The sequence below is a fragment of the Arvicanthis niloticus genome, chromosome 9, assembly GCF_011762505.2.
Source record: "Arvicanthis niloticus isolate mArvNil1 chromosome 9, mArvNil1.pat.X, whole genome shotgun sequence".
Lineage (NCBI taxonomy): Eukaryota > Metazoa > Chordata > Mammalia > Rodentia > Muridae > Arvicanthis > Arvicanthis niloticus.
Window position 1 is genome coordinate 85,541,443 of NC_047666.1, and position 26,023 is coordinate 85,567,465.

The following is a 26,023-nucleotide window of genomic DNA, read 5'->3' on the forward strand; positions in this document are numbered from 1 at the left end:
TGGGTAAGGAGTTACTTAAAGAAGCAAGTGATCACCACAACCCTCCCTAGCATGGATGGCAACTCACAATAGCTGAAACATGGAGCATACTGCACAGCCTGCTGGCAGTTCAACAGGTTGAAACATCCTTGCCAAGTTACTTGTTCTAAATCCCTTCCAGGCAGCTCAGCCGGTTTCTGTTTCTTCCTGGAAGCAGTCTGAGTTCAAGAATCTTCTTCGAAGCTTGGCATATGTAAGAGGAACATTAAGCTTTTATTGCTTTATCTGGCAGGGAGGGGCCTAGTAAATCTGGTCAGTTTCAGGGACTTCCTGAAGCCATTTACATTCCTGCTTAAAGGCTTCTGCAGGATAAGGTATTTCAATCTCAAGAGAAACTGTTGTACAACAACCTCTGATTATATAGCTTCTCTCCAGCTCAGATGGGCTCTCCAAACTTAAACAATTCAAGTGCAATCAGAAAACTGCATGAAGATAGTTAAATAAAAGGCACTGAAATCACTCAACTTCCCACCTGAACCACATATAAAACAGTAGGATTTATCTGATGTAACTGGGAGCACCAGAGTTTATCTCAGGCTTAGAACTGCCAGCGGAAGACTTGGAAAGTAAATTGCATTACTTTTGGTCAACCTGTCTCCTATCCCCCAGGTCTTAGAGAAGCAGCCACCATGCATGTGTACCCAAGGCTCACAAGCAGCCTATGGAGACCAGGTAGGCAGTAAGGATCCTGCCCTCCTATATTGGGATCTGTGTTCTAATTGCTAATGGGTGCTTCCAATCACAGAGGTACAAATACTAAAGTAACTTTTATTTGCCAGAGTATTGTCATCTTGGGGGTTTACTGCCTCCATCTGCTAACTTAGGCTTAGTCCTGGAAACTTCTACCCTCCATACAATCTAATCTAGGCCTAGAATGTTTTCAGCCTCTGAGATTTAGTACTGAATAAACTCACCCTTTCTAGCTGTTTCTGAGTTTTGCCTGGTTGGTTCAACTCAGCTATTCTGGGTCAAACTCCTCTCCAATCTAACTTACTCCAACTCACTTCTCTCTCAGCTTCTGACTGAATTGCTCTGTTTGGCCTCTTACTAACTTTGGCAATATGTTCTAATCTTCTGGCTCCTACACAGGTTTTTCTTCAACCTGTCTCTTTAAACTCTCCTGGAAAATTGCCTCCTTCCTCTCTCTGTGCTGCTCTCTTAAGTAGCTTCCCTTTCCTCTCCCTTCTCTTGAGAGTTGGACATATCCTATTCTGTCAAATCTTTCTCCAATTCATCACTTTGTCTGTATTCCAGCCAGAGGAATTAAAGGTGTGTGCTAAGGGCTGAGCCACACAACAACTAGAAACAGTTTTGTTTTGTTTTTCAGTAAATAACACAATCTCAGGGTTCATGGTTTGATCAAATATCCTGCAACAGACAAGCACAGGAATGGTCAGCCATTTGTGACACCTCATTTGGTCAGTGATAACTCTTCTCATTGGAGTTAAAAGGCCAGAACTATTGTCTACTTTTGTTTCTGTTCCCCTTTGGGGGCCAGGAATTAAAGAATAAGACATGTAAAAGCAATTGCATATGCCTAGAAATATAGAAAGTCTTCATGCATGCACTAGAAAAGGCACAGGCTAAGAAAAGGCCTATGAAGGTATAAATTTAGACCTGCACTTCTGAATCATACACAAGGCTGTCTTCATTCCAATAAAAATGCTAGCACTGTCAGTATCTTCTGGCTTAAGGACACACTGAAATAATTTTGAACTCAAGAACTCTTTCATGACTCTTTGAAATTGGGCTTACCAAAATGGCAACAGACTTCATAAAGAAAAGGACATTTTCATGGCTTAGTGACCATTGCTAGGGCTGGGATAATAAGTCTCACAAAGTGAACCTTCTTTTATTTAGTGCATGTGTATATTTTTTATGCATATTGTGAAGGATAACCTCAGATGTCATCTTCAAGGACACAATCTACCTTCTTTGAGACAGGGTCTCTTCTTGGCCTGAAGTTCACTGATTAGGCTAGACTAGCTGGCCGTTGAACCTCATGAATCCATCAACATAGAGATGACCATAGCACACACAGTCCATCCATCTTTTCTACATGGGTTTTGGGGACTGAAGTCAGGTCCTAATTGTGTGACAAGCTGTTTACTAACTGAGCCATCCCTACCTCAAATTAAAGTTCTAAATAATAGTAACTGTATCATTTTATGGTTCTGGAGGTGAAGGTCACAAATCTAGGTGTAGGTTGGTAGGCCCTTCAGGTTCCGTGTATCCTCTTCTGGAACTTTGTCATCATTTTGGACATTTCTGGCTCGTTAAGATGTCTCTCTCTCTCTCTCTCTCTCTCTCTCTCTCTCTCTCTCTCTCTCTCTCTCTCTCTCTCTCTCTGTTTATATAGCATTCTTTCTGTCTGTTTGCCCTCAAATTTCCCTTTCATATAAGGATACCAGCCATTAGGAGTAGGATGTACCCCAGTAATCTCATTTCAACTTGATCCTCTGCAAATCCTCTTGTCTCAAACAAGATCACTTGTAGTATAGGGTCTCAATTTATTGGAAGGGCAAAGTTATCCCACAATAGTGTTATTGTTAGGCAAAAACATATCACAAGCTGTAAAAAGTTAATTGATCAGTTGGATGGCATCGAAATTCTGCTGCTAATCCAGGCATGGAGGTGTATACTTGTAACAGCAAACACTGAGAGGTAGATGCAGGAGGATCAGGAGTTCAAGCTCAGCCTCAACACAGGTAGTTCCAAACCATTCAGGCATACATAGTGAGACCCTGACTCACACTAAAAAACAAACAAACAAACAAACAAAAACAGAAAAAGAAACATCAGCCACAGACACACATCTGATAAAGAATTTGCATCTGTAATATGTAAAGAAATCTTAATATTGACTCAATAAAATGACTAACACTGCCAAGTGTGAATTTGGAGCAACTGAAACTCTCAGAGTTGTCTTAGAAAGTATCTGACTTCTTTCTCTAAAACTAACTGAAGAAAATCACCAACAAATTATATTATTCTACATGCTACTGACCTTTCCAAACTCCACCCAAAATAATCTTAAATTGTCATCTTAGTTCTAACCCCCTTGAAAGTTGTTCACTGAAACAAACAAAGTAATAGTCACACCACCAGACTGAAACATGGTAAACTTCTCTGTCGCTTTACTAAACAATGTAGATTTTGGAAATATATTAGGTTTTTTTTTTTTTTTAAACAAAGCTGTAGATCATTTTGTTCGGGATTGGTTCTAATGCTTTAATCAGGAATCTGCCTGTCAGGACACTGAAGGTCCTTATCCCAATTGGGTTTTGATCCATCAATAAAGAGCCAATGGCCAATAGCTGGGCAGAGAGAGAGGGAGGGGTGAAACTTTTAGATTTCCTGGGCTAGGACCTGGGAGAGAGGAAGAGAGAAAATCGCCATGACTTGAGGGCTAGGGGGTGTTGTAAGAGTTGCAGGAGAGAAAGGCAACCAGCCACTGGCCACTTCCCCATCGGGCCTAGGGTAGCAGGGGAAGGTGTGTGTGTGTTAGAAACCTCTTGGTTCCCAGATTGCTGAATCAAAAACAGCACAAACCATTTTGCACTTAATGCAAACTATAAAATAATAGACTTTAAGGCTGATGACATTACTCAATGAGACTTCAGGGATCTTGTGAAGATGTGAGTATATTTTGCATATAGAAGGGAATTGAGTTACAAGCAGAGTGCAGACAGTAGTGGATATTTACTGTAATGGCCAAAAAAGTGTAACAACCTCTGTCCACACTCCTGTGCAATGTGACTTTCTTATTCACTCATCCAGCTGTAGCATTTTATCTTTGTCTGAGCTGGCTTGTTTTATATGGTAAACTACAGTGTAAGTGATACTTGGACTTTTAAGGCTAGAACAAAACCATGTGCAGCTTTTAATTCAGACTCCCTCAAAATAGCTGTCACTGTGTGGAAATGTTTGGATTAGCAAGTAAGGTCTCCTGACACCTGAAGATGAAGCAGGTGGCACTCCAGTTCCAGGCTGAGGTACACAGTAAGACCCTGTCTTAAAGTGGTGGTGTGTGTTGGGGGATGGGAGTAGAAATAAATGATCACATAGAGAAGGGGGTGTAGTTGGTTCTGCTGATCCCAACTGCCATGTACCCAAGCATCTAAATTGCAGGTATGAATGAGCCCCGATTAGGCAAAAACAAAAAATAAAAACAAAATAACAAAAAAATCCCCACCTAGTCAAGCCAGATTAGTTTAAAAAAGAACATATCTTGTTTTGGTTGTTGTTGTTGTTTTGAAGACTTATGTGGCCGGGCGGTGGTGGCGCATGCCTTTAATCCCAGCACTTGGGAGGCAGAGACAGGCGGATTTCTGAGTTCGAGGCCAGCCTGGTCTACCAAGTGAGTTCCAGGACAGCCAAGGCTATATAGAGAAACCCTGTCTCGAAAAAACCAAAAAAAAAAAAAAAAAAAAAAAAAAAGACTTATGTGGTGACTTGAATATGCTTGGCCCACTGGAAGTGGCATTATTAGGAGGTGTGGCCTCGTTAGAGTAAGTGTGTCACTGTGGAGGCAGGGCTTTGAGAATGTATGTATGTATGTATATATGTATGTATGTATGTATGTATGCATGTATGTATGTATGTTCAATTCTGGCCAATGTGATCCAGATCCTCCTCCTGGCTCTCCTTCTGTTCTATCTAGATGTAGAATTCTCCTGCTCTCCTGCAGAAGACAGACTCCTCCTGGCTGCCTTTGGACCAAGTTGCACAACTCTTGGCTCTTCCAGTACCATGTCTGCCTGGATGATGCCACGCTTCCCGCCGTGATGACAATGGACTGAACCTCTGAAACTGCAAGCCAGTCCCAATCAAATGTTTTCCTTTATAACAGTTACCTTGGTCATGTTGTGCCTCCACAGCAATGAAACCCTAAGAGAGTGTTTGTATGAGTATTTAGCCTACACACATGTTATGTACACTGAGTGTACGCCTGATACCCCAGGAGGCCAGAGAAGAGCATCAGATTCCACAGAGCTAGAGTTACACACAATTACGAGGCACACATTGGTGCTGGGAATTGAATCCAGGTCTTTTGCAAGAATACTGAGCCATCTCTCTCCAGCCCACATATCTTATTTTTCAAGTCATCAAATTAAACCCACTGACTGAAGCAATACATGACAAAATGCCTGTTTTTATAATTGGTATCTTGTTAAGTCATGTTTAATTTTTCAGGTTAATCCCCAAATCCCTGCAATCATTAAAGATTGTTCTTTGGAAATAAAATATTATCCCTTTCTCTTCTTATATTGTATATACAAAAAAATGTATTTGTTATCTATTGGAGCATTACCAATTGCCCACAAACTTAACCACTGAGACACCGTTCCTGAGAGTGAGAAGTCCAGGAGTGGCATAGGTGACTAAGTGCTCTATTCTAAGCATAGTTTCTGAAGACTTGAGAAGGGATGAAGCCGTTACCACACTCCTGCATCCATCTACAGAAAGCTGAAGACTTAAAGAGCTCTTCATAGAGAAGCTGTGACAGGGCTCCAATCATAGCAAATGATTCAGTGTAGAGACAGGAAGAGAAAGCATCCACCCAAAGTGGAAGTTGCAGGTTTTTATGACAGAATCTTTAAGATGTTGTACTATGATGTCACCTGTTTGGAATCATCATGTATAAGACAACTGGACAGGAAGATTACTGGTAATCTACCTTAGAATCACTGGGATCCATCTTGGATCATGGGGTCATCTTGGAATCAAGGAACATCATCCACTAGACAGGGCATGCCAGCAACCCTAGCAATGGTGACAGATGGGGCAGGATAAGAGATTCTTAGAGCTCACTGGCCAGCCAATCTAACCAATGAGCTCTGGATTTAGTGAAGAGACAATGTCTTAAAACATAAAGGGGGGAAAGGGTGCTGGAGAGATGGCTCAGAGGTTGAGAGCACTGACTGTTCTTCCAGACGTCCTGAGTTCAATTCCCAGCAACCACATGGTGGCTCACAACCATCTGTAATAAGATCCAGCACCCCTCTTCTGGAATGCAGGCATATATGTGTAGGGACATGAAAAGGGTCTTGGTTTTTGAAGCGCTTGCTGGAAAGCCCGGAGACTTTGTAGAGTGAAAAATTATAAAGGCCGTTTTATGAAATATGTATAGACTTTTCTTGCCTTAGACTTGAGCAGGAAAAGTACAGGCTCCAGAATGCTGAACTGAAAGATTTCAGGCCTTCACTGCCTCGGGGCACATACCTGGTGAAGGACATTATCCCTGAATCAGAGGACACTTGCTGGATTACATTCCTCAAGTCTCAGGCAGTAGGCCCACCTGTGGGTGGGAAAGGCCCAAAGCAGGAAGACACACTCCTGACCATAAAAAAATACAAGCCATCTAGGTGGGGCTGTGACTGGAGGAAGTAAGAAATATTTTGTAATGATGGTATAGGGGACAGTGACATGGTAAGACTACATTTTTGAGAAGAATGAGTATGCAGAGTGATTTTCACATGACTCTAATCATTTAAAATGAGTACCTCTGAAATGTACCACTATTTTTATGTTTTGTATCCTTGACAATCCCTCACCCCCTTCCCACTACCCAGGTTTGTGGTTTTTCCCTTTAAAACCTTCCTCAGACTGGCTGGCGGGGGTCGAACTCTACTCCTGCGCGAGTATGTAGTCAGACCACTGGCTGCCAGCTCTCTTCCCTAATAAACCTCTGCTGATTGCATCCAGGTATGGTTTGTGATTCTTGGGTGGTTGTGATTTCCTGAGACTTGAGGAAGGGTCTCCCGAGTATGGGGGTCTTCAAATCAACAGGTGTCCGCTGCCTGTAAGGGACGGGCATCTATTCTGCCATGCTCCCAGAATCCAGGCTCCTAACACGTGGTGTGGAATTCCATTGACCTGCACTGTTCAGTCACGTTCAGGGTAATGCACCCTACCCAAAGAGCACAGGTAGAGGGCATGGCCACAGGCCTCAGGCCCTAGAGAGATTTACATACTAATGAGATGCCTGAAGGCCAGAGAGTGGAGCCAATTAAGCATTCTTCCCCAGCCCCTCCCCCTTTCTCCCTTCCTATTTAACTCAGGTCTGCCCTGAGTTTCATGAGGGTGCACATCCAGACTCAACTATCATCCATTTCTTGTGTCATTGGGGCTGCGCTGTGAGGAACCGAGAAGGCCTTTAACGAGGCGCCATGCCTAACTTCCCACCAGGAGGAACTTTCTGCGTTTCCAGCCACCTTACCCACATATATGCAGGCAGAACACTGTTCACATAATAAATAAATCTTTAAAAAATGAGAATTGAAGATACCCAATGTTAACCTCTGGCCCCCACATTCATATGCACACTTGTACATATATACATACAAAATATCCTTCCAATCCGTGAACATGGAATGCCTACTTGTTGTATCTTCAGTTTCTTTCACCAGTGGCTTATCTTCATTATAGTTTGTTTGCCTTCACAGTTAAATTATTATAGGCTTTGAGATTTTTTAAATATTTATTTTTATAACTCTTATTAATGTGAATATTTTCTTGATTTTTCTTTACTCGTGTATATATGCTAATTTGATAGGTTAAGCTTATATTCTGTAATTTAACTGAACTTATTTGTCAGTCCTAGCAGGTTTTTAGTTGTGTATTTAGATTTTTCTTCATGTACAATCATGTTGGCTACCCGAGATAATCAGGTAAGGTGATTGCCACCAAGCCTGTGACACACAGACACACGCGTGCGCGCGCACACACACACACACACACACAGTGTAACAAGAAACGTAGAGTAGAGAGGATCTGGGAGGAATTGGAGGAGGGAGAAAAGCATAACCAGAACACACTGCCTGAAGAATATTTTCTCAATAAGAAAGTTTAAAATTTAAAACTAAATAAAACATTTAAAAACTATGCTATTTGCAAATAAAGATGAAGTCTTCTGATCTCAGTGCCTTCCATTTCTTTCTCTTGTCTAATTTCTCAGGCCAGGCCTTCCAGAGCTATTAAAACATCTCAGGCGAGCACCGTTATCTTATTCCTGTTCTCAGACGGCTTTCGAGCGTCCCACATTTTAATAGTCTTACCTGAACGTAACACAAGCAGAACTCTGTTGAGGCAGATTCTTGCTAGACTTGACCTTTAAAGTTCTTATTGTTGGAGGATGCTAAATGTTATCAAATACTTTTCCACATTTGGTGAAATGACAATGAAATGACAATGGTCTTGTCCTGTGGGCATGTTAACTTATTCAACCACAGAATAAGATGCTCTTCAAACATGCTACTCAATTCTGTTTTTATTATTTAATTTTTTTATTTATTCATTTATTTTTGAGATGGTCTTACATCACCCAGGCTGGCCTTTAGCTCACTCTGTAGATGAGGATGACCTTGAACTTCTGATCTTCCTGCCTACTACCAACTGCTGGGATTACAGGTATGTGCAACCATGTTCAGCTCGAAAGGTGTAGTGTAGGTCGGCCTCACACTAGTGTTCCTCCTGTGTGATCCTCTTTACTGTTTGCCTACCAGCAAGCACTACCGTGGCCTGCAGAAGTACTGCCGTGCTCTCTCTGTTCTGCCATGCTCTCTCTGTTCATGATGAGACCTATGGGCTCTGACTCAGTGCCCACAGTGCCAACAGCCCCCTTGTCCCAGGTTCCCAGAAGTCAGGAAAGCCTGCCAATGAGTTATCACCTCCACATTCCCGAAAACATTCCATATAGCAGAGTTCAGTTACTGGGAATTAGCCCACATTTTATTTTACAGTACATTCATAATAAAAGTTCCTGCATTTCCAAGGTAACCAGATCACATTCCAGTTAGCACTTCTGGTAATAAAAATCATACAATGACTCTGGCTTTAAAAACAAGATATGGTGATGTGCAGGAATATGTCTTCCCTTTAATACTGCAGATGACAATTCACCACAAAATAACATCTCCAAAACCCATGCCCCCGGGATCCAGTGTGAAGGCATATGTTACAATTAAACCACAGAAGACATGGGAGGAAACTTGAGAGGTCTAAAACCCCTACAATGCAATCTTTCCCTTCTAACTGCTGGGGGACATGCAGTTTTGGTGCCCTGAAAAATGAGAGATGGCAAAATACAGGGCAATTTCACTCTGAAACACATGGCTTTTTTTTAGCTACTTCTGAAAAAAAAAAAATAAGAATACAAGTAAGGACTTGTAATTTGGGAATCACCTAGAAAATCCTGCCAGTTGTTGATAGAAATTTAAGCTTCAGGTATTTCACACAAAATCTGTATCACATCCATAAATATGTCAAGTCCTGATAACACATTTTTCATTTTGTCAAATGAAAGCACAGTGGTTCATATTCTGCTCTTGAACAGTTTAGGAAAAGCCATCTGCAATACTGACATCCTCATTCGCCTATAAACCCAGCTGACGAAGAGACCAACCCTTGAAAAATTCATAAAAACAAACAAACAAACAAATAAAAACTTAGCAATAATAAAGACTAAGCTAAATCAGGCTGGAGAGATTTCAGACTGTGAAAAGCAGGTTGTTAGATTAGATCTGTTGGGTCTTTTTACTAAATTTAAAAATATATATATAACTACCATTTGTAGTGGCTGTAACCCTGGGAAGCTGAGAGAGGGCTACCACAAGTCTCAGGTCAGCCTACACCAGAGTGAGTTCCAGTCCAGCCAGAACTACACAGCAAAACCCATCAGCTGGGTGTGTTAACAGTGGCCAGGAGGCTGAGTCAGGACGACTTCAATCTTGAGGCCAACCTGGGTTGCATGCAGAGACAGGCTCTATCTCACAAAGAAAGAAAAGAGGGCTGAAAGGAGAAAGAAAAAATATATAAAATGCTTTGGCCCTGTCCAACATGGTTGGAATGGTAACTACTGGCCAAGCCCCCACCCAGAAATCTCCTCCTGCTTAGAACGTCAGTTTGCTTTCGTATTTGGATGCCCACAACCCCTGCAGTACCATTTAAGCACATGATTCATAAGACCTTCTGCTAAGCCCAGTGACTAACAAGTCCCTGCTGCTGGCTGCTGAGAGGTGGGTAAATCCTGAACTTAGCAGGCTATCAATGTTATCAATACACTCGTGATCCTGAAAGAAACACCATCCCGTTTAAGAGGAAAAAACTGATGAAAAACGGAATTTAACAATTCCTAGGATAGCCACAGATGTCTTGTGAAAAACCAGAGCCTAAGTACCAACCCTTGAAGGAAGCCTCTGGGCACAGGGTGGCCAAAGGAAGCTGGGTCGCTTCTGAAGCCAGAGTGAGACCCGCACTAACTGCCTGACAGTCAACTCACAGAGTAAAATGCAGAATGAACTGACATAACCAAGGTTTACAGGATATCTAGAAATATGTTTTATGCTTTAAAAAAATTGCAATGCACTCCAAAAAAAATTTTTTTTCTGATTATTCATGTACAACAGAAGGCACTGTTATCTGCATAAATCCACTGATTCTTCATGGCAAAAACCTGAGACATGCGCCGATACAACTCTAACCCCTCCGCATTCAGCCCTCAGAGCCGATGCTTTGTCCTTTCCAACCAATGACTCTGCTTTTTTAAAATTTCGTACATTACAGTAGCTGTTAAAAATATATATATTCCAGGGTAAGAAGGGTCAAGGAAAAGGGAACGCAGGTCTGTGGCCGCCTGGTGCTGAAGACACGGCCCCTTGTTTGTTTCCCACTTGGCCCTCAACCCTCGTACTAAGCAGCAGCGGTGATGCTGATCGGTGCACGGTGGGCGTGCCTTCTGGTTGTCGCTGTGCACAACTTCAAAATTAAACGCAGAGAAGATGCTCTTGTCCTCAAATGTGAAACTGCCCTGCTGTTAAAAAAAGAAAAAGTGGGGAGGGAAGACATGAAAGACTGCTTCAGGTGAGAGTTTTAAAAGTAACCTTAAAGAAACAGACTTTTATGATAGAGGACTGTTTTGTTCCAGACAGGGCCTCACATAGCTCAGACTGGCCTCTAACTTGCTACTTGACTGAGGATGGCCCTGCCTCCACACACCAAGTGCTGGGATTACAGACAGTATCTCCTCTCCTAGTTTTGTTGCCAGGCCTGGCTCTTTATGGATTTCCAAGTTGAGAAGAGCATGATTCCTGGTGTTAGCTTGCCTCCTAACTGGATGCCAGCCTTTAACAAGACCACACTGACAAGCAATTATGTTTACTGCGGAAAACCCATTTGCTAACATAAGAGAAAGGTAAACAGTTCTGAAGTTGTAAACCAATAGCTACAGGCTCCACTCCTCACAGATGCTCACAAAAGATGCATCACCCCCCTACCCCAAGCCCAGATCCAGAAGAACAATCCTCACCTACAACTCCCCATGTCTCCCACTCAAATACTCTGTAACCACAAAGTCTTTCCCATTAACAACACAGGAGTGAGCTCAAAATCCTGACATTAAACAATTTCTCCTTCTTAAAAGCTAAAAATTATAATCCCAGCACTTGGGAGGCAGAGGCAGGCGGATTTCTAAGTTCGAGGCCAGCCTGGTCTACCGAGTGAGTTCCAGGACAGCCAAGGCTACACAGAGAAACCCTGTCTCGAAAAACCTTAAAAAAAAAAAAAAAAAGCTAAAAATTAACTGTCCCCAACACACGAATCCCAACAAATATAAATGAGAACTTGCCCTGGTTTACGTCAGAAATGTCCCCTGAAGTCTGCATGCTGAACACTTGGTTCCCAGCCTATGGCACTACTGGGAGGTAGTACAACCTTTAAGAGGAGAGGCCTCACTGGAGCAAGTGAGGTTACTGGGTTTTTTGTAAAGAGGTGTGTGTGTGTGTGTGTGTGTGTGTGTGTGTGTGTGTGTGTACGTACACCTGTGTGAAAGGGGCTTATGCCACATATGTACAGGTCCAAGAATGGAGAAAAGGGCATTAAAAAAGGAAACTGTAGCTATAGGTGTTGATGTGGGTGTTGGGAACCTAACTCAGATTCTCTGCAAGAATAGCAATGACTCTTCATTGTTGAGACCCCTTCTCCAGCACCATAAAGTGTGCTTTTAAAGGAAATACTAGGACCCCAGCCCCATCTCCTTTATGCTTCCCAGGTCCCTTGAAATGAGTGCGTTTCTTCTACTTCCCACTCCTCCCTTCAGGTACTACCTCATCAGAGACCCAAAGGCAAGGGGACCAAGTGGCCAGGGACTGAAACAAAGAGCCCCACCCCCACCCCCAAAAATCCCTCCTCGTAAGTTGGTTTCCTTAGGTACACCCTGGTAACATTGATAGTAAACTGAGCAATGTGGCATTTCGTTTTCAAGAATACAAACTCCTTGTAAGATCCACTGAGTGCTTTTAGTTCATCTGTGGTTGAGATGTTAGGCTCTCAACAAGACCTGTTCCAACCCTTACTTCTCCAAAACATTTGGAGGATATGAATGGGGAACACATAATAACCCTTAATCTGTGAAACGCTGATAGAGCTACAATGATTTAAAAAACAAACAAACAAAAAACATCAAACAGGGCCTAGTGACACAGGGACATCCTATAATACCAGCTACTCAGAAGGTTGAGGCAGGAGGATCATAAGTCCAAAGGTTACAGTAAATTTGAGGCTAGACTAGCCAACTTTGCAACATCTCCTCGTAAAGAAAAGGGAAAAAAGGTAGGCCTCGTGGCACACACCTATAATCTGAGCCCTCAGGGGGGTTGAGGCAGAAGGATAACTGAGTTTGAAGTAAGCTTGGGGTACACAGTGAGTTCCAGAGACAGACAGAAGGGGGGGAGGGGCAAGGGAGGAGAGGGGAAGGGAGAGGGAAAGAAGAAGGGGGTAGGAGGAGGAAGAGGAGGATTAGGGCTGTCGCTCACTGGCAGACTATTTGCCCAGCATGTATGTACAAAGCTCTGAGTTCAAACCCCAGCATCTCAAACAGAGAAAGAACAACCATTCAGACCAGGAGTAGCGCAGTAGTAACTCTTAGCACATACAGATAAAAATAAAATAGAAGGGCTTACAAGTTCAGGCCAGCCTAGCTACACGGCAAAACCCTGCTGTCTTAAAAACAAAACAAACACAGCTACATGACAGTGGAATTCTTCATTATCATGAAGGGCTGGTCTTCAGCCACTTTAATCAAGTAAGGCAGATGGTGGCCCTCGGACACACAACTCCAATATGGAAAGGACTGACTGACCTGCCAGTGTCCTTCGGCGCTCTGCCAACGTGTACACCTCCTGCAGCTTTCTTTTCTGATCCTCACTGAGTGGTGCCACCAGCAGCTGGTACCAGGCAGCGTCCCGATTCTGCACAGCTACAGCATTGCAGGGGGTTTGGGGGAGAAAAGGTAAGAGAGCCAGTGACCATTATGATCTCAGGAAAGGTAAGCAGCAGCATGACCAAATCACAATGAGATTACGTCAGACAGTAAGAGGCAGGGTCATGAGTCTGACCCTAACAATCATTTCTGAGGGCCCACTTGATACCCAACTCTGAGGAGCCCCAAGGAAAGTAACTTCCACAAATCTGTGGTTTCCCGATTTCTGTCTTTTTCTGTCTTCTGGAAGCTTTCCCAACTATTCCCTAACACTGTGATACTGAGAAACATGGGGGCTCCCTTGTTACCATCCTCCTTGAACTTTGTACTGCTTTCCACACCGGCTCTGTGTCTGCAGTGTGGGCCCAAATCTGCACCCTTGTGCACAATCCTTCCCTTCGCTTCCCACTTCCCAGACTTTTCCAGCTAAATACTTCAAATTTAGGACAATTGAAACAAAGTTTAACATTTTCCTTCTAAATGCCCCCAATCCCCCATTTCTCTCACTGGCTCTATTGGCCTCTTGGGAAACCACTACAGACCCTTCACATCTGTAACCATGCCCAGCCCACATCCAGTCCTCTACCTACATGCTCCCCCTATCCAGTTCCACACTGTAGTCCTGATCTAAAAACCTCACATTGCCTGTGCTCAAGATTTTGCACTCTGCACCTAATTATCCCAGAAGTAAACCACCATATTAGGTCAACAGCTTTTAGAAAAACACTCCACTCTGCACTGGGCAAAGGGCCCACATTCAAGGTAGCCACCCTCAGTCCTGACCTCCTTCCTAAGGACTTCTCAGAGGCTTTTTTCCTGGTGGTTTGTCCAAACTTGTCTACAGATGGCCATAATCCCACCAGAGGAGCTTCTAAACTGTTGTGCATACTCAGATTCCACTTGAGACCCAAAAGCTGTTGAGGTGGTCAGGATGCATGCATGTCTACAGACGGCCATCTTGGAGCATGCTTTCCTATTTCTATCTGTAGAGCTGGCTTCCAGAACACTGCTGTACTTGTGGCAAAATTAAATGATGGTGGTGTGTTATGTTGGCATTGCATAGTTGGGAAAAATACTGCACACACATGAGAATCTTAAGCATCTAATAGCAGAAGTAACAGAACCACAGAATCACTATTTAACCATAAAACAAATAAAAGACATTAGTTATGTTTTTTTTTTTTTAGTACAACTATTAGATTAATAACTTGCTAAGTATTTCACTGGCTTATTCTTCAGTTTTATCTGTAGGAAACAAGTGAAGTCCTGAGTTAAATGTGTGTCACTGGCATGAGTTTAGCCATGTCAAGGACCCCAGTGCCTCAGCCCCATGGGAGGGCAAAGCTTTCTGAGAATGAGGTCCAGAGAATGGCAAAGCCTCCCTCGAGTCCATGTGCAAATATTGACAGTGTGTGCAGAAAATGTCCACCATAGCTGCTCCCAACTCCCGGCACCCCAGTGTTTACAACTTGAAGACGCTCCTTAAGAGGAAGAACCTTATTCTACGCAGATGAGCTAAACCTCACCTCCCTGTTCAACTGTCTGTAATAAACTCACTGAGTTTCAGGGGTGCTGCAGCCTATTTATGGAAAGCGCAGCCCACCTGATCCCAGTTTGTCTGTGTGTCTGTTATTTCTTCATTCTGCTGCAGTGGCATTGATCCTGTGCTCCCCATTCACATCTCCCACTTTTATACAAGACCTTCAGACACATGCCGCTTTAAGGAGTCTTATAACTTTTACTTATAGTGTTATTTTCTGTACAAAATCCTTGCCCTCTGTTTCTTCCCATGTGGATCTAGAATAATTAATAGGCTCAAGGGTACAGTGTTTAAGCACAACATGCCTGGACCAGTTTACTCATACATGGAAAAATGGCTATTTGTGAGTTTGTGCAGTGGCAGCTAGTCAGGGCACCTCCCACTGCACCACCAGGATGCCTAAGAGGAAGGTTAGGATGGCTAGAACAATGGAGGTGGAGTCCAAGCCCGCCTCTGCCAAGGAGGATGTGAAGCCAAAAAGGCCCAGCGGAGAGGATAAATCATCAGACAAAAAAGTGTGAACAAAAGGGAAGAGGGGAGCAAAGGACAGATGGGCTGAACAGCAAAAAACAGATCTTCCTGCAGAAAATGGAGATTCTCAAGGCCAGAGTGTGGCCTCTGAAGTACAAGAGAAAGAAGCCAAGCCTGACTAAGCATCCATCACATCTGTCAGTGGCCCCGCCTCTCTTCTTGTACAATTCAGAGGAATATTTTTATCAACTATTTTGTAAATTCGAGTTTTTTAGTAGCTCTAGAAACTTTAAAAGGTGAGGGAATCCTACCTCATCCCATTTAAAACCACTCCGTTGGTCCTTGCTCTATCAGAACTATAATGCCTCTGGTCATGGCAGTCCATTTTCCTAACAGTTATGATACACTGTGAAAGATAGAAATTTTGAGTATGTTCTGTATGAGGCATAAAACAGTGAGTCGGTGGAACTAAGGACTCTGAGTGTCTGTTTGTTAATGTGAGATCTTAAGGAAATTTGCCAAGTCTGAGTTTGGAGCATGACTGGAGTAAGTTCAAAGAGAAACAGTGGCTCTGGGGGTAGGTACATGGAACTCGGTGTATGGCTCTTCAGAGTTTGGGTACACATGTTAAGAATTGAAATGTCTATGTACTCTGCTCATCAACCAATGAAGTCTCAGATGTGAAAGAAATGTGGGAAAGGGCCATCCATGCTTGAGTGTGAGCATGATATGCTACACCAGCATCTCAAATGACTCCTATAAAGATGACGTGCAGGCTCACCCTATGCTGATGCTACAGCAATGGGAATTTAAGACAGCTTTTGAGTGTGTTATTGGGCTAAGTTCTTTTCATTTTAAATATGTTTGGCTATTTCTAAAACAAAAGATAAAATTCTAAAAGTATATACCAATATATTGGTATATGCTTTGGGCAGATCCCAAAGCAACTACTAACAGAAGAAATTAAAAATGTTTAAAGAATATATTCAGTTTGGGGAATGAGGGAAGACATACTCAGCAGAGCTTGTGTAAAAAACTGGTACTCATCCACGCTGTTGTCGAGGTCCAGTGGGGTGCTGAAGCCCTCAAGGGCTGTCTCCTCCAGTACTTCGTCATCCCAGTCATCATCCTCCTCCTCCTCACCTCTGCCCATCTGTGACTGCATAGCTTGAGCACTTACGCTTGTCTCTTCCTCCTCCTCACTGGAAATCTCCTCTGTGGACCATTAGTTATGTAAAAGAATGAAAAACAAGGATTACAAAAAATTCTGAAAATATGAGGCCACCAGAGAATCTCTCTACAATTATAAACTTTATGTTTATTGCAGGAGATTGGCTGGCCTCACCCTCTTCACCTCAGTAACTCAGACTGATCACTGCTAATGCTGTACCGTGGCCACCCTAGTCACATACAAGTGCTGTTTAACTGCAGATTCCCCGTGTTCTTCTGATGGGAAGAAAAGCAGAAAGGTCCCCATCCATTTGTGTTTTCAGCAGCAACGACTTCAACTCTCTTGATCATTAAGGAAACAATTATGAAGTGCTCTGAAATCCCCCCCCCCCAAGAGGTCATTTCTGCTAACACAAATAGTAACAATAAGAACATGTCAAGAAAAATAAAGTGTCTAGCTGTTTGTAACTTGAAAAGTTAAGCCATGGCTGTAGCTCGAAGCTGAGGGCAACCCACAGAACTTATATCCAAAACAAAACACAACACAATGCAAAACAACAACAAACCCACCAAGCATAGCGGCATTGCTTGCAATCTGAGTAGATCCCTGGGCCTGCTCTCTACCCATCTAGCCTAGCCTATTTGGTGAACCCCAAACTAGTGAAAGACTCTGTCTCAAAACAAACAACAATCAAGGGTGATGATATCTTAGGAGCAATAGCCAAGACTGTCCTTCAGCCTTCACATGGTCATGCACACATGTGTACCCCCACACACACGAAAACACACACAAAGGAAGCCAAAGTACACACCACCTAATTTCAGTTCTGCTTTGTTCCAAGAGTTGCAACAAGAAGACAATAACAAGAATTGCACTTGGATATTAAACCATCAGGGAGCACAAGCAGTACAAATCGACCGAGAAAAAGCTTAGAACCCAACATGACCAAGCAGCAATCTTAAAATCAGTCCCACAAAATATGCCACCCTGAGCCAGGCTTGACTTTGAGAGGCTGACACAGAAGGGTCAGGAGTAGATCAAGGGCAGTGTCAGCTACATAATGAGTTTGAGGCCACCCTGTCTCAAAAAAGATAAGTCATGCCAAGATGCACAAACTAGTTAGCAAGTCATCCAAACAGTAAATGGGCAATGGATCTGAACTGACACTTTAAAAAATGAACTGGTGCAAATGACCAATATATGTGGAAAAACATTCAACAACCATAGCCATCAGGGAAATGCAACTCAACACTGATTTTCCATTTCAGCCCTGCCAGAATGGCAGTCATCAAGAAAACAAACAATAGGGACTGGAGTGATGGCTCAGTGGTTAAGAGTCCTGACTGCTCTGCCATAGAATCCAGGCTCTATTCCCAGCACCCACACGGGGCTCACAACCATTCATAACTCTAGTACTAGGGAGTTCTCTTCTGACCTCTATGAACTCTTAGACAAAAAAATAAACAAATCTTAAAAAAAAAATTAAAAAGAAAACAATAAAAAATGCTGGTAATGATGAAAGAAAAAGAAAACCCTTTTTCTTCACTATTGGAAATGTAATCCAGCCATTAGAAAGTTAATAATGAAAATTGTTTTTTTGTTTTTTTTGTTTTTTTTTTTTTGTTGTTTTGGTTTTTTTGTTTTTTTTTTTTGTTTTTTTTTTTTTTTTTAGACAGGGTTTCTCTGTTTAGTCCTGGCTGTCCTGGAATTCACTCTGTAGACCAGGCTGGCCTCCAACTCAGAAATCCGCCTGTCTCTGCCTCCCAAGTGCTGGGATTAAAGGCGTGCGCCACCACCACCCGGCCGAAAATTGTTTTTAAAAAAATTTAAAAATAAAACTTCTAGCCAAGTGTGGTAGCTCAGGGCTATAGTCCCAACATTTAGGAGACAGAGGCAGGAGGATCACTGCTAGTTCAAAGCAACTATTCACCTACATAGTGAGTTCTAGGTCAGGGAGAGCTACATCACAAGTCCTTGTCAAAACTCCAAATCAGGCTGGCAAATGCACTTGCCTTTAAGCCTGATGACCTGAGTTCAATCCCTAGGGCCCTCACAAAGGTAGCAGTTACACGCACAAAGTAAAATTTTAAAAATATAATTTTGAAAAACACCTAAACCAACCAAACAATCAGTCAATATCCCATATGATTCAGATATATTATTTATGGGTAAATACCTACAGAATCAAAGCCACCTACTACAGAAATATCTATATATCCAAGTTCATGGTAGGCATCAGTATTCACAATAGCCAACAAATGAATGGATAAAGAAACTATGGCAAAAATAATAACATAACACAGAATCAAAACATATGCCTGTATACACAGTACTAGCGAGGCTGAGGCAGGAGTATTCCTGTGTGTTTGAAGCCAGCCAGGGCTATGTAACAAGACCATGCCGCAAAAGAAAAAAAAAAAAAAAAGGAAGGGAAGGAGGAGGAGGAAGTGGAGGAAGAGGAGGAAGAGGAAGGAAAGAAAGAAGAGGAGGAGGAAAAGGAAGAGAAGAGGAGGAAGAGGGGGATGAACACACAGCCATAAAGAATGAAGGATATCACTTTCAGGAAACAGATGCACTGGAGACCATCATGGTCATTGAAATAAGCCATCTCACAAAAACAAATATCACTTCTTCCCTTAGTAGATGTACCAGAGGTGGGAAGAACAGTAAGGACATGAGCGTAAAGAGCAAATATTCAGAGTATGGAAAGCAATAAGGAGGGAGATGAGGATGCCCAGGAATACGGTAACATTGGTCACATCCCAGTACATCCTTGTATAGAAATTCCTCAATGAAACATCCACCCTAACAATCAATGTGCTAATAACAATAAGTAAGAGCCAGGGTTAGCATTGGGCTGCAATCCCAGAGCTGGGGATAAAAGTGTAGGAGGGTCATGAGTTTGGGGCCAGTCTACCTGAACACCAAATCTGACAGCAGCTTGATCTTGGACTCCCCAACCTTCAAAGCAATGATAAAGTTTCTGTTGTTCTAAGTTGTTGTCAAATATCAAGTGACCCACACAACACAGTTCTACCCAAGACCTTCCCAATAGTCAAAACAGGACAAAATCGACAAGTTAGCTTTATGGATGAAGCAAGAAATCGTGGTCTGGAAACTAACAGATGGGACAGATATAATTACAAAGAAGTTACACCTAAGCTGGTTCATCATTCCACTTCAGTGAGAAAGTCAACAAGTCTGGAGCATTCACTCTCAACCATACTAGTTATGAACCAATAAATAGTTTAAAAAGCAAGACATTATAAAGAAAATATGCTAAAAAATGATTCTATAGTTTTTAGCATATGTTTATTCAAAAGAAGCAAGAAATAGGGGGATAGGAAAGAGGCAGTAAGTTACTTCAAAAGATCTAATTAAGATTGTAGCAAAGTCAGAAGCTCTATTTATGCCATGCTAAGGTGAGAGATACATTAAAATTCCTTGTATATTAATGGTATAGGATGATTTCAATTTATTGATGAAAAATATCTTAAATCTAAACTCATGGAAATCACAGAACTTAGCATGCAAAATACAGATGTACATTTTATGGAAATTCTGATTTTTCGCAATTAACAAAGTGTCTGCTTTGGTTTTGGTTTTTCTGGGGTTTTTTTTGTTTTTTTTTTTGGCGGGGGGGGATTATTTGTTGTTTTGGGAGGTTTTGTTTTTGTTTTTTTGTTTCGTTTTTTGAGACAGGGTTTCTCTGTGTAGTCCTGGCTGTCCAGGAACTCACTCTGTAGACCAGGCTGGCCTCAAACTCAAGATATCTGCCTGCTTCTGCCTCCAGAGTGCTGGGATTATAGGTGTGTGCCACCACCAGCCCAGCTCAAAGTGTCTGTTTTTAATATGAGAAAACAACTTCACTTGGAGCTAGATAATGCAAAAGTAGTTTTTGGTCTTATTATTGGATAAATAACTATGTAATATTCTTTGTCTTTTTTTGTTTGCAATATGGTCTCTCCATGTAGCCCTGACTATCCTACAACTCCCTGTGTAGACCAGCCTGGCTTTGAGTTCATATACAGTACCTGCCTCTGCCTCTCAGGTGCTGGGATTAAAGGTGTGCGACATCACACCAGGCTCCATCAAATGTCCTTGACAACTGGTTTTGAAGTCCTAGAGATCAAATTCCAGGATTTGTACATGCGAGGCAACTGCTCTCTATTGCTGAGCTGGCCCCAATGGCAGCAACCTTACCCTGACAATTTTTATTATGTTAATATATTTGTGTGCCTGCACACATGTGCAAATCAGAGTAGAACTTGCAGGAGTCAGTTCTCTCCTTCTGCCATGTAGGTTCTATAGCTTGAACCCAAGTCATAAGGCTTGGCAGCAGGCACCTTTACTCACTGAAACATCTTGCCAGCTCTGTGATTCCTGATTGCTAAATTACTTGTATTCATGCATTTTTATTCTACGTTTCTTTAAACCTTAAATATCTCGAGATTATAATTTCTGAAGACGAATTACCCAAGAACCATTAAGAAAAGCATCAATCTCTATAAACTCATGTAATGACACTGTACATTTAATCTAGGGAGTCATTCAGTTAATGGTAGCTACCTTTAGCTATAAACATGAAAGTAAATCTTAAGTAGCTAACTCGCAGTCAAGACCATCTGATTCTCTTACACAGAGACTTATCAAGAGGAAGCCACATCTACTAGGCTCCATTTAGAAGTCACTGAGAGTTTTAAGTGTCAAGAGGAGCACAGATCTAAATGTATCCTAAATGATAAAATTTGTAAGTCACCCAAGCCCCAGTTTAAATGTGTCAAAGGCCAAAGAATGTGAATCTGTTTAATGACTCCAAACAGGCTAAAAGTTAAGGAAAATGCCTGCTGAAATCAACATTTATGACAGTGTATACACACAGTCCCAGTACACAAGAGAATAAGACAGGAATATGATTTAAGGTCTGAGCTGCAAAGCAAGACCTGTCTCAAAAAAGCATTGGGTCAGTGAGCTGGCTCCATAGGTTAAAGCACTTGCCTCCAAGCTGAGTTCAATTCCCAGGACTCACATGGTAGAAACAGAGAACCGATGCCTGAAAATTGTTCTCTGACATCACATACATGCACACCCAACCATGTATGTGTATATATATGTATACATACATATATATGTACACACACACACACACATATATATAATTTTTTTTTAAAGCGAATTTTGGGGCTGGAGAAATAGCTCAGTGGTTAAGAGCACTGGCTGCTCTGCAGAGGACCCAGGTCTGGTTCCTAGCACTACATGGCTGCTCACAGCAATCTGAATTCCAGTTCTAGGAGACTCTACACTTCTTCAGGCCTACACAAGTCCTAGGTATACACGTGGCGCACATTCATACATGGTGGCAAACACTCATGCACATAAAATAATAATTTAATTTTTATAATAAGTTAATAATACATCAAATTTCAAACCAAAAATCAACTATAGTTCAAATCGTAAGTAGAAGACTTTACCATTTTCCTCTACGTCGTCCTTCTCTGCTTTTGAGTGATTTTCACGGTTCATCATTTGTCGGGTAGCACAGACCTGCTTCAGGCCAAGGAAAAGGAAGAGAATGGAGGGGAGGATCTGTGCAGCCACAGCATCCACGGCAGGAGGTCGGTTCTGCAGCTCCAGGAGCACGCTCAGTCCTATTATACACATCTTCCGGTCATGGTGCCTGCAAAATGTGGGAAACATGCAGATGCGGTCACAAAGGACCAACTCCAGAGCAGTGGTTCTCACCCTTCCTAATGCTGCAACCGCAAATACACCTCCTCACGCTGTGCTGATCCCAACCATAAAATTACTTTCATTGCTACTTCATAACTGCAATGTTGCTACTGTTATGGATCATAATGTAAATATTTTTTGGAGATATTTAGTCATGGCCCACAGGTTGAGAATCACTTGCCTAGGAAGACTAAGTAATTGAAGCCTGTGTAAACAAAATTCTACAGACCAACTGTTATCACCAAAGACCTGTGGGGAGAGTCAGGTGTGGTGGCTCAAACCTATAATCCCAACACTGAGGAGGCTGAGGCAGGGGTATTGTAAATTCAAGGTGAACCTGGACTATAGAGCAATTTCAAGGCCAGCCTGGGCTCTCTCTATAACAAGAATTGGCTTCAGGAGAAGAAGGGCTGACAGGAGGCTGCCATTAGCATCTGCTGTTGCTTTAATACCACTTATGATTAATGAAAGAGCTGTACACGAATGTTGATGTGACAAGGTTTGCTGGAGCAGAAATGGCTCCTTGACTACAAAGTGGGAAAGTGAAGGCGCTCTCTCTCCATACTGTGCTCTCCTAGTCTGGTCCTTAGGGTTTCTTGTCAGATATGCTCTATCTACACCAACCCAGGGTGCCAAAAGCATTTTAACATGTCAGCAGCGAGCATGCTGACCTGGCTAACTACACACACATCTACCATCAGCCTTTGCTGTAACAGAATGAAAAAAAAATTAATTCAAAAAAAATTATTAATTTAAATTAGACACATTTTTCTATGAAATATTTTTGTTTTAAAATATCAAAATTAAAAGACAAAAGCTAGGAAAGAAAAAGCTCAGTGAGTAAGAGAAATTGCTGTTCTTCTAGCGGACCAGAGCCTGATTCCCAGAACCCACATCAAGTGGCTTATAACGACCTACAACACCAGCTCAAAGAGGTCCAACACTTGCTCTAGGAGATCCAACACCTGTTCTGGCCTCTGAGCATAACCAAGCATGCATAGCATACACATGGTCTGAATAAAAATAAATCTTAAAATCTCAGTAATCACAAAGTAGAATCAGGAGGATCCGGTGTTCAAGGCCAGGCTGGGCACATGAGATCAGTGTTGAAAAGAATAAAGTTAAAACCTATACTACGTACTATATTCTATATCTTTCCATCAGGTTACACTTCTAATCCATATTCCTAATTATGTGGACCGAAGTGATGGCTCCGCAGACTAAGGTGCTGCTTTACGGATGCTTTCAGAATAGAACAGACTCTTAAAAGCTGCCCTCAGACATGTATACATGCCATGATGCAAATCTGCCCACACACATACACTGGCATACACACAAAATGAACAATTTTTAAAATATTCTTAATAGTTAAAAAATTTAAATAATACACTAAGGCAGTCCCCATAATGAAGATTATCTCACAACACACCCCTATGTTAAAAAGTAAATTTCCTGCAATAGCAAAGCAATGAAAAAGGCACACACCCAAGAAAGTAATCGGTGTCGTTCATCCACTGGTTTATAAACTGTGACGTGACAGGTCCTGGATTGTGTGGCAGCTGGACTTGCTCCAGTGTGTGGAACAGCAGCTCAGGGCTATAGTAAAGAGCTGCGATGGCCACCTGAAGACACATTGTGCGCAGCTCACTGGTCTTGACCCCACGGGTTAATCTCTCCAAGACGAGTTGAATGAACAGCGGGATACACTGGAGGATAGGATGGAAAGCAAGAGTCACCCACACATGGCGGCCAGGAGGCTCCCTGTATCACCAATAAATGAGTCTTTGTGACAATAAGTGTTTGCTTATTTCAACTGTGTGTAGGAGACTTCACACCCACAGTGCGGCTAGTTAGAGATTGCCTACGAGCTCGTCCTTTAGAACCCTAGGCCACTTCTATGTCTAAGGTAAATGACACAGTTGGGATTTATGTCAATTTGGAAATGAATGAGAGTATGACATGATCAGTGTGTCTCCTGAAAAACAAAATCCTACAGCTACTCCCGAAAGCTCAAAAAACATTGAAAAAAGGACTGTGGGTCCCACGTCCTCTGACTGCAGTGCTAACTCTGCACTGACTTCCCAAGTCCTCTGACTGCAGTGCTAACTCTGCACTGACTTCCCAAGTCCTCTGACTGCAGTGCTAACTCTGCACTGACTTCCCACGTCCTCTGACTGCAGTGCTAACTCTGCACTGACTTCCCACGTCCTCTGACTGCAGTGCTAACTCTGCACTGACTTCCCACGTCCTGACTGCAGTGCTAACTCTGCACTGACTTCCCATTTAGATACTAAGTGTCCTTCGATTGGACCATATCATATTTGTCTGATACATTAAAAATCATAAGCCATGGTGAAATAATATCTACTATCATATATATGTAAAGCCACCGCGAGTTAGGGAAACCTTTAAATTTTAAAATTAATATAATAATCATACCTTTCTGTTGCACTAAAACAAGACCGACAACTTAGGAAAAAATATTCATAGAAATATTTTATCTAATAAATAATGAATAACTGAAAGATCACCACCAACAGCCTTGACATCACAGATAAGATATACTGCCCTCCTGGTAGAAATAGCTCACAGTGACCTCTGAAGTATTCTTACATCAAAGTCAAACTTGATTCTGACCAGCCTATAACTCGACAGCAGCTGACAGGAAACACAGAGAAGCGTGATGTCCAGGTGATACCTGGACTGGAGGTTACAGTGCTGCATCCATGCTAAAATTCAATCACCTACTGCCCTCAGCCCTTTAGCACAAATTCCCAGTCCCTCTGCAACTCAGGTCAAATACAAACCCACTGTAATATGCTATGGATTCTTACTGACTAGACAGGGGCTGGCCCAGATGAAGACAACTATTCCTTCCTACATAAGACATTCATACAAACTGAAGTTGTCACCTTTTCGCATGTCATATAACTCTAAGTCAGTGATGAGCTAGTCATACAAAAGCTTTCTCATTCCTTTCTACCTCAAGACATGTCCCTGTGTTAGCATGATCTAAACAGCACTTTCAAGTCAATCAATATGGCCCTAGGGTTTGGAAAGCAAAACCATTCATATTTAACTTGGAAAACAATACAAATACATCTCCCTAGACACACTCCAGAAGGGTACACAATAGAATCTGTTGACTTTTGTCTGGCCCATTTTCCCCTAGATTTGACCCTAGAAACTTTTTTGTTTTGTGAATATCTATTACCACCCATAGACAGTGTGGGCTGCGTAACTCTGCTCCCGCTGCTGCTTGCTGTCCATTAGTCTCCCTACCCAGGGAAGATTCTGTGGGCAAACCTATGCTCCTGTCCTTTACGCAGCTCTCTCCTCTAATGCCTTCTCTTTTCTGATGCTTCCCACCCAATCTCCTGCTATAATCTGATAATATCTGATATAACCGGATGCTTCTGACAAAATCTCCTGCTTCACAATCTCTGCTTTCCTCACACCTACACCAGCTGCAGCTTCCTTGCTCATTGGCAGAAGACTTGTCCATTGATAGCACACTCAGCAAACCAAAACCCTGGCCTTTGACCTTGTCATTTCTCTGTTCAAGGTTCTCTGTTTAACTGCTCAGAGTAGGCTCTAAAACGAGATTTTTACTTTGCGAGCCACGTGTGATCTCCATTACACATGTTCCTATTTGTTTCTGTTATTGCTATTGTTGTCGTGAATCTTTCTGAGTCATTTTTTTTCTATTAATCAAATAGGATTTGCACCAGCAAGCACAAACTCTGGCTGCCTTTTTAACTTTCTATCAAAATGTAAGTAGAATATCAATCAAGCATGGGCATTTTTATGTAAA

General features: G+C 42.2%; 1 protein-coding gene across 3 annotated transcripts in view; it reads right to left on the bottom strand.

Moving 5' to 3' along the window:
• Window positions 1-8,745: 8,745 nt before the first annotated feature.
• Ipo8 (importin 8) overlaps window positions 8,746-26,023 on the bottom strand; it is a 66,931-nt gene continuing 49,653 nt past the window's right edge. For 2 of the 3 annotated variants that reach the window (XM_034511582.1, XM_034511579.2), the window contains exons 21-25: window positions 23,695-23,915; window positions 21,951-22,156; window positions 16,323-16,523; window positions 13,178-13,294; window positions 8,746-10,852 (exon numbers count right to left, since the gene is read on the bottom strand). In XM_034511582.1, coding sequence (XP_034367473.1) covers window positions 10,833-10,852; window positions 13,178-13,294; window positions 16,323-16,523; window positions 21,951-22,156; window positions 23,695-23,915 — 765 coding nt within the window. In that variant the 3' untranslated portion in view covers window positions 8,746-10,832. The remainder of the gene's footprint in view (window positions 10,853-13,177; window positions 13,295-16,322; window positions 16,524-21,950; window positions 22,157-23,694; window positions 23,916-26,023) is intronic. The other variant, XM_034511580.2, reaches the window with a different exon arrangement.